The sequence below is a fragment of the Excalfactoria chinensis genome, chromosome 3 (genome assembly GCF_039878825.1).
Source record: "Excalfactoria chinensis isolate bCotChi1 chromosome 3, bCotChi1.hap2, whole genome shotgun sequence".
Classification (NCBI taxonomy): domain Eukaryota; kingdom Metazoa; phylum Chordata; class Aves; order Galliformes; family Phasianidae; genus Excalfactoria; species Excalfactoria chinensis.
In genome coordinates, this window is record NC_092827.1 from 61588503 (window position 1) to 61609226 (window position 20724).

A 20724-nucleotide genomic window follows, 5' to 3' on the forward strand; every position below is an offset into this window, starting at 1 on the left:
GCTGCTTCTCTAGCTGAAGTCTCATCATTCAAGTAGCTCAGATAGCATCACTTGAACATCCGGACATCCTTGCCTCAGTCCAGAAAGGGAGAATACCCACACCCAAGAAAATCCGTTTTAGAGTGGAAGGGGAAAATAAGTGCATTTTCACATATACCTTTAAAAAGCAAGAACAGCCAATCATATCTTAACTACTTTTATATTTGAAATAAGTGAATGATGTCTATTCTGCATTGATGAGATCTAGAAAACATCATTAATTTGGGTTTATCCTTTGACTGAGGGAAACGTTTATTCATTGTTTAGGAAAAGGTGAATAGGTCGTGTTTTTAGTAGTAAAAAAATCCCATATCAGGGAAAAGACAGCTTAGGCAATCTCTCCAAGTAGGCTGATACAGACAGTTGCGCTAATACAAAGAAAATCAGACAGAATCATAGTATCAACCACACAATCATAGAATCCTTAAGGCACCTCTGAAGGCCATTTAGTGCAACTCATACTCTTCTATTTATTCTTTTTGAGCAAAGATGGCATCATTCTGAAGCTCCCTTTCCTCCATTGACTTAAACCACATTATTTTGTTTATGAATAGCAGTACAAGAATACAAACCTAAACATCAACAACACTGTTGGATTCTTTTGTTGTTCTTTGTTTTGGTTTTTTTGTGTTTTTCTTTTTTGAGAAGAAAGGACAAGTATTATCTCATCTTTCTTCAGCTCCAGCTGTTGGCACTGCAGTCATGCAGTCAGTGGTTAAAAATGAGCCTTTTAGTTCTAACAAATGCTTGTTATTAGGTTTATTCTAACAAACACTGCAGCTTTAGTTCCTCTCTACTAACCTCTGAGAGGTATTTAGTTGGTCCTTACCCCTCAGCTGTCCTTCACCGGTCAGGTAGGCTGTATTCTTCCTAGGCATTATTAGCACCAATTGCCCCAGTGTTTTATGGTGTATTACTCACAATATATATAAACAAGTTCAGAATTACACTACAGCAACCCTGACTGAAAAACTAGCACTGTGTTTCAGCTGAGCATATTGGCTAAATGGCATTGAAACATAGACTAATTTACAGTCCTAATATTTGACAAACCTTCATGTATTATCACTGTTTCATAACACGTATACACAGCACTTTTTAAATTAAAGCAGTGCATCTCTGTTGATCATATTTAAAATCTGCCATGCAGCTGAACAAGACTCCAGACAAAAACCTGAGAAGACACACATGGACTTATGGGAGAAAATACTGATTTGCTTCATTTATATAAATGAAAACCACATACCAGTCTTAAAATCAGTTCTCTTCAGAATTAAATTTGCAGCACGTATTAATGAGAAGTGCCATCCTTGAAGGAACTCAAAACTTGAAGGAACACCATACATCTCATCTTACTGCAATATATTCCATTTATTTATTATTATCGCAGAGGAATAATGTTACAATGTAGTGTTTGAAGTAGCATTTACTTGGCAGCAGAGGACAAAGAATGCATACAAACACAGGCAGAAAAACAACTTTACACATAACCTCATATTCATAACAAAAACAAAAGCCACCAAATTCACTACTTAGACTTTTTTTGTCTTTTTAAACTTACGTGGGGGCTAATTTTAAGGATTCTTTGCCTAGAGAATGACGTAAGCTCAATAAAAGCAAAATACTTTGCAGAGAACAGAATATAAAGCTATTTCCAATACTACTCATGAAGTTAGGTCTGAGGTAGAAAGGTGGTCATGGCTTTCCTCTTCTGTAAAATGTGTTTGTCTTCTCAGAATAACTATGCTACTTTATTTTTAATAGACGAAACATTTATAGTAGCCAGCTTCTTCTCACCTTGACAGTTTTGCTCCACCCACTCAAGAATAATACTTAGCATTTAAATAGAGCTTTTCAGACTAACTAACTAAGCTCTCTACACCTTCAAGAGGTACTGTCATCCCCATTTTACAGATGGGAAAACAGAGGCAGAGTGGTTAAATAATTTGCCAAAGAGTTCAGAAAGAACTGGCACCAGAGCCAACACTAGAACGTGGTCAATGCTGTGCCCAAATCGCTCCTCAAGCAGCAGTGTTCCAGGAGCGAGTACTGTGGGTGCAGGACAATTTAGTTGGCACCACCTCATAAGCACTAGATATTCCTGACTTTGTTTTAATGTCCTCTAGAATCTTTTGGTAGCAGTACAGAATTTATAACTCTTCCAATACTATTTTGAGGCTTTTTTTCTTCGGTAATAATCAACAACGACATAGTTTCGATTTTCTCCACTATACATGATATATATTGCATGCAGTTTTACCAATTAAAGGTTTGTCTTGACATGAAAGCAAGTGTCCATGCAGCATTGTAAACTCCATGAAGGCATTAAAAAACTCTGATGATTATTTTAAATCTAGAAATCAGCTGATCAGTGACATAACTTTCCCATAATTATTCCTACTTGAAGTACATAAATAAATGATCTCAAAGGTAAAAATGAGTTGCAAGATTACAATGCCACATGTTGCAATCTAGGAGTACTGCAGCTTTGAAGAAAACGTTCTATCACCAACAGTATTGGAAAAGGCTTTCTAATTGTCTCTTCATTTCTAAGAGGCAGCCAAAAGACTCGTGCGTTTGAATAAACAACAGGGGATCTCACAGAACTGAGCTTTAGTTCACAGACTGTAGGTTCCGAAACTTGAAACAAGTTTGGCACAGCAAGGAACAGCAAAGCTTTATTTCCAGACAAAGTCGGGCAAGATTACACTAACTTAGACCTTACTAAAAACAACTTTAACTATCATCTAAGTCCTCTTTTAGCTATCTCCTGATTCAAAGTAAAGTAAAGCTTAAAACATAATCCTCCAAATGGAGTGTGTTGGCTAGAATCAACTAAAAGAACGTTAAAAATATTATTTTGGTGCATGATAATCATTATGACTTGAAATTAGAGTTTACCTTGTTTAATGGAGTTAAAATACGGTAGCTTGCACTTAAAGGCAATTTGTGTTAAACAGTAACAACAATGCACATTATGGGAACTTCATATTCCAATTCTGAAAACAAATCAAGGGTAATTCTGAAGTGTGTTCGATCAGACTGTTAGCATATAAATAATCAGAACAGAATATTAAATGAATGAAAATATAACCGAAGATATTTTACAATGCAAAAGCAAAGAGCTGAAAGGAATGTATAAATGTAACATTTTGCTCCAAACTCCTTATGCAGTTCACTTTATCAAAAAGAACGTATATAAAGCCCCTGCCCCTTTTCCCGCGGCTGTATATTTATACAAATCAGTGACAAATACTCCACTGCTCATTAATTTACAGTTGCATAGAAAGGGAAGAAGAAAAAGAACCTATAATATAAAAACAATATCCTCATCTTTGGGTATTCAGTGTTTTAGTATTTCAAGTAGAACACGCGGTCAAAGCAAACAGCATGTTCCAAGGTCCCAGACAGACTTCTGATGGAGTGGAACTCGCAATTGGTGTTTTGTAGAAAAGGGCTGTACTGCACGTCAGGAAGCACTGGTGGACGTCCAAATGAGCACTTCACATTGCCTGTAATGATGAGAAATAGCCATGTCAGTACCATACTAACATGCGCAGTACCCTACAGAGAGCTCTAAATACTCTGAACTTGGTTCACTTATGGACTCAGATGTAATTTTGCAAAAAAACTGTATTTTAAAAATTTAGATGTATTGTCACAAGATTTAGCAAATCACCCAGGCATGTAGTTAAGAGAATCCTCATTTTACTGTGCTGCACTACTTAAAATTCTTATTGAGTAAAGCTCAAAGGATTTTATAACTACACAGTAATAAATACAGTTTACAGGCTTTCCTTGCTGTGTACCCATAGAAAAAATATTTAGACAAACTACTGTTCTATCTGAATCCTAAATGGTAAATTGGAGAGCATACACAAGTTGGGCTTGGACACAGCCCCCCAAAATGTGATACTTATTTCCAGGCTCCTGTTTTTAAACTAAAAGAGGGGAGATTTGTATTAGATGTCAGAAAAAAAATCCTCTACATGGAGGGTAGTGAGGCAGTAGCACAGGCTGCCCGGAGGGGCTGTGGATGCTCTAGCTCTGGAGGAGATCAAGGCCAAGTTGGATGGGGCCCTAGCCAGCTTGAGCTGGTGGCTGGCAGCCCTGCTCATGGCAGCAAGTTGGAACTGGGTAATCTTTAAAGTCCCTTCCAACCCAACCTATCTCATGATTCTATAACTCTGTTCTCTGCAAAACATGCAAACACCCCTTCTTAAATGCTGCTGCCATGGTGTATTTCAAGTGTGAGATCACTCAGAAATAATTTTGTTTCTAAAAAAATCAAATGCTTTTTGAGGAAGATAAATGTTAATCACTGATTACACTGAATGATATCCCTATGCCTGCTGACAGGAAGGATTGCTGAAAAATGTTATTTTAATTCACTAATTTACCTTGTTTAGGGACTGAAACCTAAAATCTGAGTCAGTGTTTGGAAGGGCAATTCTATTCCACCAGATATGACAGTCCAAGGAAGTATTTGGCCAAGTAATATTTCTGAATTTTTAGATACTAACATGGGAAAGGTGTGACCTTACAAAATGTGGATTAATGTACAAGGCGAAGAAATTAGGGAAGTAATTAACTCTGTCTATCACTTCATTCTTCTGACACCTTAAACATAGCAATCCATGATTATCTATTAGACATATTTAACAATGAAAATTTGCAAGAACGATGCAATAACAGAAGATTATGTTGTTCCTTATTAGTCATAATTTTGCTCTAGTATGAACCTAAACATATAACAAGAGTGTGATTTTTTGCTTTGTTTTGTTCTTTTCCCTATTTCTTCTATTTGTAATAGAAATGTAACTGCTCATACCAGGTAGATTTTCAAGAACATGGTAGTATCTAAATATCAGACTGATTTCCACATTTTTGTGAGAATAGCCAAATATCTTACTTGGTTTTGTAAAGAGGCTTTCTACTGTGAAAGGCAGCATAATTTAATACTAAGTTACTCCACAGCTCTTGATCCATAGACCCATCTGCATCTGGAGCAACAGGCACAGGGGAAAAGGCACCCATGGATGTCTTTTGCAAGAACCAGTTTTAATCTTGCAGAGCTGAGGCTGGTTTGAAAATAACTAGCCGATAGATTTGAACTGATTCCTTATGGTCAACACACTAAAACTGCACATCACTATACCTTTGGTAATGTCTATGCCCATAGGGATTTTCTATTAACTAGGATATTCCAAAATTTACATTTCCTATTACAGTGGTGTAGCCTCCAAATAGCCTGCTAGGGAGAAAATAAAGGACTAGCCAATTCACTTCAATGGAATTTTCCCACTTGTTTTAGTCTGCTTCCAAGAACAATGCAAATACATCAGAATGCCTCATACCTGTTGTCTGCCAGTGAAACTTGCTGCAAATAAAAAAAAAAAAGAAAAAAAGTTAGAAATTTCCACCACTCTGTATCTTGGAAGTACAAAAACAAATACAGTAACAGGATGGATGGGAAACTGTTGATCACAGCCTGAACCTCTGAGGCAGACAATGAGTCAGCTGCAGGAGCACAGGTGAAGGTAATTCAGCTGTGCTACCAGACGGGGTGGAGCTTGAGCTCCACCTCTCACAGATCTCATTTAAGGGCTGACTATCAGTAAGGCATGGTCTCTTTTTCTGAAGATTTCTCCTTTATGGAGTTTACTGCAAACCTTCAACATCAGTGAAAAACAAAACAATGTGTTTTGTATGCAATTAGAACAGCAGCAGCCAATAGCAACCACTGCTCAGGGTTCGAAGGGATTAGGAATGTTCTGTGGTTAGTAGTTTAATACAACTTCTTTTCCTCCAACTTCTTTTAATGCATTTTACAGAAGTGTAAAGGATTTGTCTGTAGCAAAACTGATTCCTCCTGATTTACCCTTCAGAAAAAAGATCAGGTAACAGCATGGGGAAATCAGTGCAGAATTGTGCATAGTACACGAAACAGTCTATGCCCTTTTGAGTGTCCTTTGGAATTAGTCCACAGACTCCCAGGGTTCAACAGACCACGGAGGTTGAAACCACACAAAACTGAGAATTGCCAGGACTTCATAACTGGATTGTTTTTCTCATACTGTTTGGTTTTCAAGAATTCAAAACTACATTTCTAAACTCATGGGAAAGCAAATCACTCATCAGTCTGGAAAGCTTTTAACCCATCTTCTTGTAAGTTTTCACTTATTTATAAATGAATTTTGGATTCACATCACCAGGCATATCCAGAGCCTAGCAACTGAGATATAGGACCCATATTGACAGTGTTCTCCACTCCTCCCAGTACCTCCCACAGTGAGCAGCTGCAGTTCTTGGTCCCTGTTATTTCTTTTGAGATACAGGCAGTGAAGATGAAAGTTAGAGGTTTGGAAGAGAGTCCCAGTATGCTGTGAAACCTGAATGTTATAGCAATAGCCATTTATACACTTATGACATTGCAGTGTTACTGCAGCCAAAGCATTCACATATCCAGAGTATCTCCAGAAGTTGCTAAATACTCTGATAATCTGTATGAAGTCATAGATTGATGAACAGCATGCAGTGTGACTCAGGAGCATAGGAGAAGGTTGGCAGGCAGTATTTTTAGTGTATCTTTTCTTTATCAGTACATCAAAAAGATTGACCTGGACCTCAATCTGTCATGAAAAGCCTTCTACTGTGACCTTCAATTTATATGATGAAATTGGATTCAGAAAGCCATAGCAACATTGGATAGTCTCTGCAGGTCATCTTGTGCAACCTCTCACTGAAAGTAAGATGATAGCCAACAACAGTCTTGACAATCTCTAAGGCTGAAGACGCTGTAACTTCTGTGTGTGACCTGCTTCCAGTACCTCCCCCTACACTCCTTTTCATTATTTTTTTCTCCTAAATTAAAATACTGCCAGCACACAAGAAAATTTCCCTACTGTTTTCAAACAAGTAAATATTTTTAATTATTTTCAAGTTACACTTTCAGCAGAAGGAACTCATACTTTTTTTTTTTTTTCAGAGATGTTATTTTCTTCCCCCTTAGCGCTAAGAGCAGGCAAAGTAGTCCCTAGCACTGAAAAAGGTCAGTGGCATCTTGTCTGTGGAGGGCAAAGAGCCTTTATCTTTGTCCCAAAGACCAGTTAATATCACTAGAAGACACAAAGCTTTCTGAACAAATTACTTTTGAGTGTCAAGACTGTACCAGAGAAGGAACAGTGCTTCCACTAGGTTTTACTTCTTGGAACCCATTCTATTGTGGTTTTGTTGCTAGGATTTACCTATAATTAACTCAAAACAGGGAAATTACCCATTAAACACTGGTTATATTCTAACATCACAACTCTAATAAAATGTCAGATAGCTCTTAGTCCTCAGCTCACCCTACAGTGTAAATGAAGAATGAACATGACTAGTACCTACTTATACTTATCTGCAAAAACAAGAGCTGTACTTTGCTTGTATTTTCTACTTACTACACAGAACACCTCTGAGGTGTGGCAGGTAGCTCCACTAGCTGTTGGACAGATGCTGTTTAGAATCAAATCCTTAATTCATAAAGCAATCAAAACCACTTTTGCTAAATTCTCATTTGATTTCTCAAAATGAGCAAAGTGAATCTTCTTTGCTGCAATTCTTCACAGCCAATGTATATACAGGAGATAAAAGGGGTATTTTTAACAAGGTTCACTGAACTTAAAACATAGAATAGAGCAGAGCTCTGGTGTTTCCAAAAGGACTGGGCATTAACACCTCCCTCTCACATGCCTTTTAAAACTAACCATCTTTTTTTATATTTCATTGCAAAGAACTGTTGAATATGGAAGAATATTAGCTTTCACTACTGTTTTGTTGCAGAAAAGCTGAATGTGAAGACAAAGGTATGCACATTGGTAAAAAAGACAAATAACAACGTTGCCGCTTTAACCCATGCCTGCCAAAACCAATAAAACAACAGTCTGTATGAAATACTGACCAGAAAGATAGCTACTCATTTTCCAAGTGCAGTGACAGTCTTCAAGGAACAGTGCCAGAAGAAGCGTATGTTGGCTGATTGAAGCTGTGCATATGAAGCTATTTGATTTTACTTTAATAGACACTGAATAAGAGATTAACTTTCAATGTACTTAAGCATGGAATGGTGATATGTGCCAAATTAATAGTTATTTCTTCTGGTCAATTAGTTTAGTAACTAGTTCAGCAATTAGTTCAAGGAATCAGCATTGGGCTACAGTCCCTACTGTAACCTATGACTTTTTATTTTTTTCAATTTCTATTATAGAAGCACTGTTCACAATTTCTGAATTTACATTCACTTTGGTTCTATATAGATTTTACATAAGCAAGAAATCGACTTCTAGGTGTCTCTTCCCTTTATGCAGGCACAAATGAAAATTCCACGCGGAGCAACAGGCTTTTCTTAACAGCAAACAACTTCAGTTTAAAACACAAGAATATTTTTTAATTTCCCTTCATAAATATGGAAGAATGAACACTGAGTAACCAGAAAGGGCAGAGTTCTGTAACCTGTACATGTTGACAAGACATCTTATCAGGCAGAAAATCTTTTCTTAGTTAATACCATGGGAATGACTTTTTTCTTCATAAGATCACCTCAAATTCACTATTACTGTCAGAGTGGTATTTTGTTACACTTACAGCAACAAGCTGGGAATGTGCTGTTGATTTGCTCCATAACATCTGTCAGATCTGTGTTGGTATCATGAGGTGGAACTAACAAGTCATCTGCAGATATGACAACAAAAAAGGCAATTTAGTAACAAGCAAATAAAAAAAGACGACAGCATTCTTAAAGGCGTTTGCATCCAATCATCCATTTGAATACTGCTTAACATTTCCTCAGAAATCATTAGCTGAAGCGTCTGTAACTTCATGTGCAGGAGCTGTCAGATTTGTGAGAGGAAATGAAAGTTAAATTACTGATTTGCAGCATAAATACTTTCTATTATTAAAGCTCAACCACCACATCCAAAACTTCACTGGTGGGAGCTATCAACAAGAAGCAGTTTATAAGAATTTACGGCTAAGTTAAAGGTTAACAAGATGGAGGGATTATACTCAGTAACTGCTCAGTTATGTTCTCTGCTTTTTGTGTCAGACAGTTTGTCACCTAACTTCTGGAATGAATACATTTTAAAATAAATAAATACATGAATTTCTTTTAGGCAGTATTTACTCAATATGCTGTTGTGGTATTTTTTAAGTGCTGTTTAAAATTAGCACATGGAATGGTTAGGGAGTACAACTGGCAGCATCGCTTATACATCTACCATTGCATTAAATCAGACTCAGAAAAGTCCCGTGTTTTTTCAGACAAATTATAATGAAACACATGTCAGTGCTGAATGAAAACTTCCCAGTATGCAAAAGAATATTTTTCTGGCTTTCCACTGAAATAACATAATTTTCTTAAATTTATGAAACAAAGGCTTGACAAGAAAAATAGGGAGGAAATTACACTTAGATAGTCTGAGAAAAATGTTTGGGTTTTTGTCCTATTTTTGAACATTCAATGGTTCATAATTATTTCTGCTAATTGTCAGTGGAACTAATGAGTTTTGCTATTGGAGAATTTAAATAATCTTTCAAGTGAGAAATCTCCTGATGTGTAAAGGTTGCACTACTAAATAACAATTTCTAAAGATACGAAGCCTTTGAGTGTTGGGGTCAAAGTACCAGAATAAGGAGGGCATACACAGAATTTTTAAAGCAGCAATAAGGAAGTTTCAATTATATGCATTTGGACATGTGTTCCTGTATCTGATGGATTACTTGGCTGTATGCACGTACTGTAGGACAAACAGCTGTTGGCCATTTCACTCCAATGCAATCTGTTTCTCCCAGGGGAGGGGACACTAGCCCAGTAGGCTAGGACAACAGCTAGGACCAAAAAAGCTGTGATAGGCATCCATCACTCAGAACCTTGTGATACAGCAGCTGCATTAAGGTGCAAGGAAGCAGCGCTCCAGGTGCACTAAGCATTTCTCCCAGTACCATCACAAAGATCAGCCCCTTTTTGTGTATTTTTTGTTGGTAAATAATTTCAGAAAGATGTAACAAAACCATTCCATATTCATCTATAGACTCACGTAGCACGTTACCCGACCAGACACTCACCTGCCTGATGAAACTGTGAGCTTGTCTCCTGATCAAGCGGGTAGCTGAGGGCTGAATGCTGGGGTGAAGTGCAGGGGGAGGCACCATTAAGTCGTGAGTCTGACTCAGGCTACATGGGAGAAAGTGAAATGCAAAAATAGGTATGTGATACCTACATAATATAAGCATGAGCTTGTATATGGTCATCCTGCCACTTTGTTTTCAAAGTATTCAAAGTTGACTTATGTCTACACAGCTATCAGGAAAACAAAACAACCTACTAAAAAAAAAAGTTCATGCTTAAGCATAATTCTTAGAGCACTCCAGTTGTCACCTTAATAATGATATTCATCTATGAGTGGTGTGACACAGAAACATAATTTGTTAAGTACAATCCAAACAGCCTGACAAGCCTCTCAGCCCAGCTACATCTAAAGACTACACAATGTTAGTAATGAGGTTGGGTATGTATGTGTTATATATTTGTGGTGATGCACTGGAATAGGTTGCCCAAAGAGGTTGTGGATGCCCCATCCCTGGAGGCATTCGAGGATGGATGTGGCTCTGGGCAGCCTGATCTGGTGGTTGGCAACCCTGCATATAGCAAGGGGGTTGAAACTACCTGATCATTATGGTCCTTTTCAACCCAGGCCATTCTCTGATTCTGCGATATATGTATGTATGTATGAATGTACATATAGATATGTGCATACACGTAAGACAGCCAACTAAGCTGTGCTAAGAAACTTTGGCTGAGGTGACTGATCATGCTTATTGGCATCAGTTCAATCCAGAAATCATTCCACTAAACTTCTTTCACAGGCAAGCCAAACAAAGATGCCAGATTCAGGAGAACTGTTAAGCCTAAAGAGTAGAAAGTTATGGCCCACTACTCCTGCTGTTGCTGCTTCTCCATAGTTTTGAGAACTCCAGATTGGCAAAAATCCCCAGATTTTACTATATAATTTCCACAAAACTATGAACAGGAGTCTCCAAACTTTGAAACTGCTGAGGCAAGTCTTTCCGGATTCCTACAGTCACCTTAAGAATCAAACATCAGTGTTCCTCTTTCCCCTCTGTGATTTTAGTAAGAAATCCTTTGAAGAAGAGTTACACAATACTCAAGCTCAAGAAATGACTGTTCTGAAATGTGAAACAGCATTTATATCTGAGGCAATTACATAATCTTTCCTGAAATGGCTGCCCCCATCATTTATCTTTTTGACTGCAAATCATCAAATTACTTTCAGACAGCTTAATAAGCAGATTATTTACCTAAATCTGTCAAAAGCAGACGCAGAAGAAACGCAAAAATTATTTTTAAGGTTTTTTTGTTGTTTTTTTTTTAGACTGAAAAAGTATCTAGAACATCTACGAGACTCATTGCAGAAGGAACAGACACAACAGCTCATTTGTGCACAACTTGGTAGTTCACAATATTAAGCTCACAGTAACATTCAATTCTTTGAGATAAGGTAAAAAATGAACAACCTCCAACAAAAAACTGCAAATTGTTGAACAATGAGAGATACCTTTTCTTGCACACACAATGCTGAGACACAGAAGGAAATGCTCCCTTGAGAATTCAGCAAATCTCTTTTTCTCTTCCCAGTCTCATCTCTCTTTCCTTATGACAATAACAACTTCCAAATTTGACTAAAAGAATAAATCAAGAGAGACTGCTCTGCACTTAGAAGGCAAAGAAAAATGGAAATGCTCTCAAGGCAGGCAAGGATTTTACCATCAAGACATCCATATGAGCAGTGAATGCCTACTGAGTATTTAAGTCTTTTGCTATTCAGCATAAAGCTTCAGCCCAGCTACAGGGTCTAGGTAAAATGAATTTAGTGATTTAAAATGCAGCAAGTCGGGGGTAACTAATCCCAGGAAGTTCTGCACAGCAGATGCCATTCAAGAAGAGTTTAGAGCTAAGGAGATGAAACAACCTCTCCAAAGGTTACAGGTTACTTCAGTGTAGAACAAAGGTAGCTTCAGTGGCAGAATACGTGTTTGCCCACACAACAAAGAGATGGATAGAGAGGATCTGAGTCATCCAACATGCAGCTGGACTAGATTTCTGTCCCTCTTCAAGCAGTAAATGTGGACAAATGATGCAGAGATGACTGAGTGAGGAAGATCAGTGCTGGACTTTACAGTAAACTGCAGTACAGCAACACAAAGGCTAGACTAAGGATAGCAAGACACTGCAAAGTCAAGATCAATTAGGATAAAAAGGAGACGCCTACAAACACAAATGACAAATTAGTAGTGAAGGTTATTTATTGTCACTTAGCAGCACTGTTGCAAATGACAGAAAAAAAACAAAACAACACAACAACAACACACAAAGCAAGAGGACTCAAATAGTGGATTAACTGAGAGCAAATAAAAGCATACTGGAATACTTTACACTGACCTATCGCATATTGCTGTAGCAGTCAGAATGAAACCTCACAGTTTCTTTTTTTTTTTAAATGCATTCCTTTCTAATCAGAGGCCAATGTCTAATTAATTCATTTTCAATAGACAGTATTTCGTTCTAATGACTACAATAACAAGAAAAGTCAAACAAAACCCAAATCCTCTTCTTACAAAGTCAAGACCATAAGGCTCAGCAGATGAATAGTGGGGTTTGGAGCAGCAAAGGAAGAGCTCTGGCAGCGGAAGGAAAGCCTTAATAATCAGATTCTGATTTCACTAATCTGAGTGAAGTTAAATGCAAAATAATCGAGGCTATAGCTGCATGTATTTCTATGATTTAACATTTTTAATGAGAGATAATCCAAATTTTAATGGGAAAGAACTGGAGGTACAGAAAAGTCACAGTCTCTTTTCTAAGGCTACAAAATGAGCACCAGGAACTTGTGTAACCAAAATTCAATATTCAGTTTCTGGGAGGCTGATGTATTTATTGTTATATAAAACTAAATAAAGATACAAGGGAACAAATAAGTGCTGCAGAAAATTCTGAAACTGAGGGATTTCTCTGTAATACTGCAGTTCTAAAGGATCTCAAGGGAGATATTTATTTTAACCAATTTGGATCAACAACAACTCAATTTTGTATGAATCCTGCTGGTGTCTTTCCCATGGAAATGCCTGAAATGTAGCTTTAGGGTCAGATAAGTCACACTCATTACTGATCTGATTTCTGTTGTTGTCATTGTTTAAACAAACAAACATCTCCCAGACATCTTAGCTACAGAATACCACAAAAGCAGGCTAATTCCCTTTCCCAATTCATTGCAGATGTTTCTTCTTATTCCTGGCTTATTCTCCCAGCCACAAAATAACACAGAGCTCTTTCTGTTTATTGCTAAAGACCCTCTGCTTTTAGCAAGAGAGGGAGCTGCAGCCCCTATATACGTTGTCTTACAGTTTTACCATACATCCACTGACAAGTGATGTTAACTTCCATTAAATTCAGTATCAAATCCAGCATGAAACCTCTATTCAGTTGTTCAGACAAAGAAAATCAAATTAGACTTTAAATGCCCTTCATAATAGCTCTTAATTCTATTTTGTACATGTAGTATCTAGAAGGGCTGTATAAAATAAAAGTGAAAATGGATTTTTTTCTTTTCTGTATGATTAACATAAGATGGTGGTATCAAAGCAGTCACAAGCAAATTCTGTTTCACCTTCCTCTTTCACACTATAATCAATCACGCCAACAAAATGACAACATTGTGTGACAGCTACCAATCCTTTGGGCTTGCAAAAATAAAAATAGTGTGTTAACCTCAGAATTGTGACCTGAAGAAGGCAAACGTGAAGTGAGGATACATGCACTTTTTTGCTAAAGGTGCTCTCTAAAGAATGTCTTTGAACACTCTGACACAGATCTAACTCACTGTAGGAGTTTCTAAGTTTCATTAATTTTCTAGCCCTATTTCTTAGAGAAAGAGTTCTTTTATATTCAAAGAGGTATTTCAGATTCAGTAGCACTTCATTAACATAAACAACAGTCAGGAGACTGAGTGGAGAAGAGAAACAGAGATCTGCTGTTGACAGAAGAAAGAAATAGAAAACATGAAATGTCAATCACAGCAAAGAAAATGCTATGAAATGGACAGTGGTGTCCTTTAGCACCAGTAATTATTACTAAAGGAATTACATAGTTGCGTATTTTGTCATTTGGACTTAGGATAATCTTCCATGCAAATTATCTATCTCATTAACAAGACAAGGAATTTTTTTACATCCACTAAAAATGCAATTGGGACAGTTGACAGAAACAAAGGAAACAAATAAATAAACCTAAACCTCCAGCTGGCTTCTGAAATAGTCTTTCCCAAGCAGTCAGAGAGGGAAAGACTCACACTCTGTGAACAGCCTAGACAGAAAAACAAACATGATGAAAAGCGGTCATTTTTCCAGAAAGTTAGAGAGGACAGTAACATGATTCAGTGATGCTTCACAACTGTATTGATGTTGACATAAAGAAGCTCCAAAGAACATACTCTGAAATTTTGAATTATTTAAGTTTTTGGAGGCCCTTCAGGGGAATAGCTTCAGCATCCTTGGAGACAGCTAGCAAAAAAACAACTGCCTAGTGGCAGGTCAAAAGAACACAGAATGTTAAAGGAAGGATGTATTTAGAAAGCTATATTGAAAAATCACAGATATAGTACAAAAAGCAATAATGCAGATCTTCTTAAATACCAGACTTGATACCAGACACACCAATAGAAGAGGACAGAAAAGAATAGCGAACATCTTTGGGAAGTGCAGAAGAAACAATCAGAAGGCCAGCACGACTCCCCAGAAGAGGGAGATGGTAGACAGTAAGCAAAAGAGCAAGTGTATACCAAATGTGGTTTAAACAAATCAGAAGTATTTCAAAAGTTCTTTGTTTTACCTTACCCTATCAGAAACCAAATGTTGCAGATCAAAAAAACCCAGAGGCAGAACTGCTAAGAAAATGTTGTTGTTTCCTCAAAGCCACTGCCCCCTAGCATGACACATATGGATACCTTAAAGATCTTGTTAAGAATGCCATAAAGGTACTTAATGATTACAAAAATATAATATTAATTAGATTATCTACAGACAAATTAGAAAAAAAAATAAAGGGTGAACATTTTTGTGCTTTAAGCACTATGCTGAAACTGTCTGTAGGTCTGGCAGAACTTCTGTGTTTCTATTCTACAACAAGTTTACAACTCTTCTCCAAAGCACCTAGTGTTGGCAGTAGTTACCAAGATACTTACTTCATGAATGATTATCAACAGCTGCACCAATTATCTACACCGTTAAATATGTAAACTGCTCAAACACTGATTTAATACGCTAGATTAACAGCAACAACAACAATAATATTCTGCTAGATGGGTAGGGAAGTCACTGGAACAAATGCATCCTAATGCTATGACACCAAGACTACCTAGAAGAATGACAGACAGACAGGGTAATAACAACAACAACCGAATTTTCATCACTGTAGTAAGGGTATCATCAACAGCAGGAACTTAGTCCATTCTGATACTTGCTTTATAAAGCCTGTTTCTTAGCTTAGTTAAATCATCTGTTCATACACCCAGTCATCCAGTTCAAGGAATGCAGGAATCGATTTGCCTTACTGGACTCTGACTCAATGGTCATGATTGCTTCTGGGAAAAAATTCATACATTTCAGCTTCCACACACAATGTTCTACAATCTAACACCTCTACATCTCATCTACAATCCAACACCTTGTAGAATTTACCATTTTATTTTTTTTCTATCTAGATGTGCACATTCTTCAAAAAAAATCAACATTTCACCTATGTGTAAGTAGACCACTTTGCTGTGGCTTATAGGTGTAAACATGCTACTCAAGAACTGGACTTCTGAATGCAAATACTTGTTCCTTTGCAAATTAGAAATCTCTCTGGCAATGTCTTTGTTGTGTCAAGAAAGGTTTCAGTGATTGATTGTGGCAACAGAATGAAATAAATTAAGGAATGATTGGGAAACTGAAGTCAAATACAGGGTGTGACTGGTACATCTACTTGGAAAAGGGTAAATATCTTCTTCCCTCTGCTTTTAAATTTGGGAAAAAATGTTTGTATATTTCCCAAGTTACCACGATCACCCCAGTATTATAATCATTTTGTGCTCATCTGACATAGTTCAGAGCAGAGCTGGAAAAATGCCTCTTCACCCTAGAAATGACTGGGTGCAACACAGCACACCAACAGTGAAAATATGTACAGTAAAATTTCAATCCATTTGCACCACCGAGAAATCCATCATGTAGGAAGTCACCAACCAGAAAAGACAGACATGAGTATACATTCACCTGCTCAAGTAGCTGACGCAGTCGGTGAAGCTGAGACTCCAATTGCTTATTGTGATCTTCCAATATTTGCATCCTTGCTTCCAGGCGACCTTTATGCTGCCTCAGAAGTTTAGCTTCAGCAATGAGCTCAGCATCTTCAGAAGCATGCTGAGGTGAAACAATGGAGTCAGGAGGTGATGCAAGAGGGTTTATTCCTCTCCGAAGATGTTGCTCCTTTAGTTGCTCATATTCTATCTGCAGACTCCTGGTATATTGAAGAATAGAATGATGATGTAAATAATTTAAAATAAAAACATCCTTAGATCAAATTATGCTATCATGATCTCCAACTAGAGAACAGCAGTAGTTCAAAGACAATGTCTTGACATGTAGTTTATGAAAAAATTCTATACAATGAAGTAGAGATGAACCCATGCTGTTTTATTGTAGACTCACCCCCTTCTACCTAACAGAACTATGCCATGCGTGACATGCCTTGGCTGATATTATTTTGTTTTGTTTTGTTTTGATTTGAAATAATTGTAATAATGACTTCTAGATGCATCTCTTCTCAGCTTCTCCAACAACAATATATAGCATACACTTAGCTCAAACAATGAGGTAATAATTCAAACACTAAATAGGATTCTTATGAAACACCTTTGTTCTTCCTCAAGGTCAGCAATGATGCGCTCCAACTCTCCTCGCTCTTCCTTTTCCACTGATTTCAGGATCTGTGCAGGACTCTGTGGTTGACTCATGGGTGACTCTCCTCCCAGTGTCTGACAATACTGCTGGATAAGGGCGTGCTCATCCTCTCTGGAGCAATACACCAATGCAGATTAAGACAGAGCAAAAACACATTTACTACACGAGCAAACAACTTTGTCAAGCTGAAGGGTTTCATTTGCTTGTTTACGTGAAAGGACTAAGAGTATGAAATAAGCCTGCAAGATTTTAAATATAAATGTTAGATGTGCATCTCAGCAAACTGTATTAAATTTATGAATTGTTTCTAAAAATACTACAAAAGCATATAAATACACAATGCAGAGGAGAGGATTGATTAGTAGTGTGCAACAACAGTTTAATGTATGCATGGAGAACAAATGCTGCTGGTGGTTCAGTAACAGTGAAAACAAGAATCTGAGAATATAAACTGCAAGTGACTTACTTGAAATGCCTTAAAAATAAATAAAACTATAAAAAGTGTAGTTAATCAAGTTTGGACCAGGTTCTGATGTGATAATGAAAATGCCATGGCAACTCTTTAACCTTTTTTTATCTTAGGAAAAACAAAACAAACCAAAAACTCCACTCCTTATAACCAAGTTTTTTTCAAAGTGAAGTAATTTCTGCTGGAGCTCTATACACCACAGTATACCGCGTGTCCATTGAAACGTGCACAATGTCCCCACACTTCAAACTGAACTAACTGCAATCTTAACGTCAACACCTTCAGCAAGCAAAGCAGCACAGTGTTAAAGCAGACTACAGACAAGGAACGAAGTTCTATCAGGTTTCAAAACACTGTTTAAATATTAATTTGAATGATACAGTGTAACTGCATTATAGGCTTCTTCTGTGGTAAAGTGTTGATGTTTATCAGGGAAGGTTCACCTGATGAAATAGTTTAGTCTGTTGATTTTAATTAGGCATCAGAAATATACTGTCCGCTTTTTAAGATGATGAATTAGCTTATAAGCAACTATGTAGGACATTTGAAATAGATTTCTTTTTAATAGCGCTCTGCAAAGTTAGATTTATTACATTTGAATTTATTAAAATTTAAATTCTGTCAAGATTTTACATTGGGTGTAACATCATTTTTTAATAAGAGATATAAACAGCTTTCAAGAAAGAATTTACAGTGGAAATACTTGGATATTTTTCACTCCATTGTGTCCAATAGGTGACATTAAAACAGATAAATACATTCCTCCTTCAAGAAGGATTCCAGACAATGCTATACTTTGGACTCCCAGTTATTTGGTTCAGAGACTGAATAGACTTCTTTCCTCTCTCACTGGCTTAGAGCCTCAATGTCTGTATGTGACAGAGTGAATACTGACTGTCCTTTTTTAAGTCATCATATCTTGCAAATGATAGCAGTCTTTTTCATGTGAAGGTAAATCTGATAAAAACAGTCTTCTAAAAGAAAAGTATAATTTTACCATGTCTTCCACATCTAGTCTAACTTGCAGAATTACGATTTCAATAACCAGTGCCTTAAATCTGCACCAAAAAAATCTCATAACTGTAATTAAGGCTCACTAGTAATTAAGATTCGTTAGTAGCACAGGAGTTCCAGCACTGGGCTTCACTGAAAAGAGTGAGATGTGCTCTGTGGCATGGAAATACTTTAATTTTGAGAAATCCAGAATCTATTCATTAGAATTGGTTAGAGAGAGCTCTTGGCCACCAAGAGAAAAACAACATCCAAATAATTTCCTTAGTCTTCTTGGTTGTTATTCTTCTGAAGACTCTGTATACTTCGAGAAAAAAACTAGAACTACACAGGATTATTTCAAGAGTACAGACTGCAATTCATTTTCAGCATTCCATCATACAAGAAAGCAGTGAAAATAACATCACAGAAGGTCAGTTTTGAAAGAAGTACACCTCAAACAAGAAGAACACCTCAACAAGGATAGCCAATGAAAATGGCATTTGAAATATCCTGTTCTCTCTGGATAAGTATTTTCCACAACATGCATGAAGGGAGCAAGAGACAGAAAAAAAACAACTACATATCATTTGCCTTCATCAAGACTGAGTTGTAGAGAGAAAAATTCATATTTCCTGACAGCTACTTTTTATCAGTGTTCTTATTTTACCTGATTAAGGTTTTAGATAATAAGAGATTGGTATATTTGTGACTCTCCTCACTCCATTATCCTCATTTTTTCCAGTAGTGTTCTTTTCATATCAATGCACTCTAGTCCAAATAAAGCATACCTTGACCTACTGATGCGATGCCAAATACTCAAAGCAGGTTCAAGAAGTTACTCTGAAATGCTGTTTTTGTCTTTAATGTTAATCTGGAGCTAATTTTTCATTATGAGAAATTGCCTTTTAACCATTTAAACCATGTCAAAGTATTTCAGTGCAATACACCGGGACTCCGTTTTGACTCATAAGACATTGAGTGGCAGAGTCAGATCGAACTATCACTGTTGTTCATTGCTTGCTCCTACCCCTGCACCTGAGTGCACAGCTTCTTAACAAGGAAAATATCTTCAGTTGACTTTAAAGTGCCACCAACAGCACTGCAGACACTAAAATGACTGACATTAAAGGCATTCCTTTAAAAAAAAAAACAAAAAACAAAAAACAAAAAACAAAACAAAACAAAAAAAAAACAAACAAAAAAAAACATGGGCTTACTATATATATACACACATATATACATATATACATATACAAATATATACATATTTGCTGTCTAGAAATATTTTTCCAGTTCAGGAAAATACATATTTTAGTACAATTTCACATCCTGGTGGAGTGAAGTGCAGAAGTCCCTAAGGAGTTAAAGGATACCATGAAGATATTCAAGACAAGAGGTTAATTAAAAAAGAAGACTTTTAATTGAATAATGTTTCATTTAACATTTCTGTAAAGAAACCTCATGATATTTAACCAACTGCAGAAGCTAACTTCTTGTCTCTCCTTAGTCTTCCTTGGTGGTTATACTTCAATGAAGAAAAATTCTCACACATACCATCTGAAGAATGAAGTATGTTGAACATACTGCTGATGAACTTGCTAACCTAGCAAGGCTTTTCCAATACAAAGTGCAACTTTGCTTCTGTGATAGGTTCCCATTAAGCTGTGGAATTATTGACAACTGATAATGATCACAAAACTCCAATTTCAGAGAGAGAATTTAAAATCTTCAAAAATCTCCTAAAGCTTCAACAGAATATCATAAGAAAAGGAGATTTTTCTCAGACAGGTTTACTGCAGATGCCTCTGAGCTGAAAAATGCACATCTAAGTTTCAAATTGCTGTTTCTAATTGTCTATGCAGAATGATTACAGCATGCATATTTTAATGTCAAGCTGCCAAACAATAAAAATAGAGCTAAAGCTATAAAGCTAGATTCCAAATGTTCTCCGGTAGGTGAATTATGATTGAAACTGGGATCCTAACCTTATGACTTATCATATTGTAATAACTTACTTACTAACCTAATAACTTATCATATTGTAAGTTTAGGATCTTTCGTTTTCCACAATAATTTAACTACAAGTTTTGTATGACAGTTCTTCAGAATTTTCTGAGTAATTCTCCACGTAGCTTAACTGAACTATGCAATGTTATCCACAAACAAAA

The 20724-nt window shown here is 36.7% G+C and overlaps 1 protein-coding gene across 3 annotated transcripts in view; it reads right to left on the bottom strand.

The window, feature by feature from the left end:
* Window positions 1-1395: 1395 nt before the first annotated feature.
* The window catches only part of UTRN (utrophin), a 340380-nt gene continuing 321051 nt past the window's right edge, over window positions 1396-20724 (bottom strand). For all 3 annotated transcript variants that reach the window (XM_072330886.1, XM_072330885.1, XM_072330887.1), the window contains 6 exons: window positions 17047-17205; window positions 16408-16651; window positions 10144-10252; window positions 8665-8751; window positions 5397-5419; window positions 1396-3551 (listed from right to left, as the gene is read on the bottom strand). In XM_072330886.1, the coding sequence (XP_072186987.1) occupies window positions 3543-3551; window positions 5397-5419; window positions 8665-8751; window positions 10144-10252; window positions 16408-16651; window positions 17047-17205 (631 nt within the window). In that variant the 3' untranslated portion in view covers window positions 1396-3542. The remainder of the gene's footprint in view (window positions 3552-5396; window positions 5420-8664; window positions 8752-10143; window positions 10253-16407; window positions 16652-17046; window positions 17206-20724) is intronic.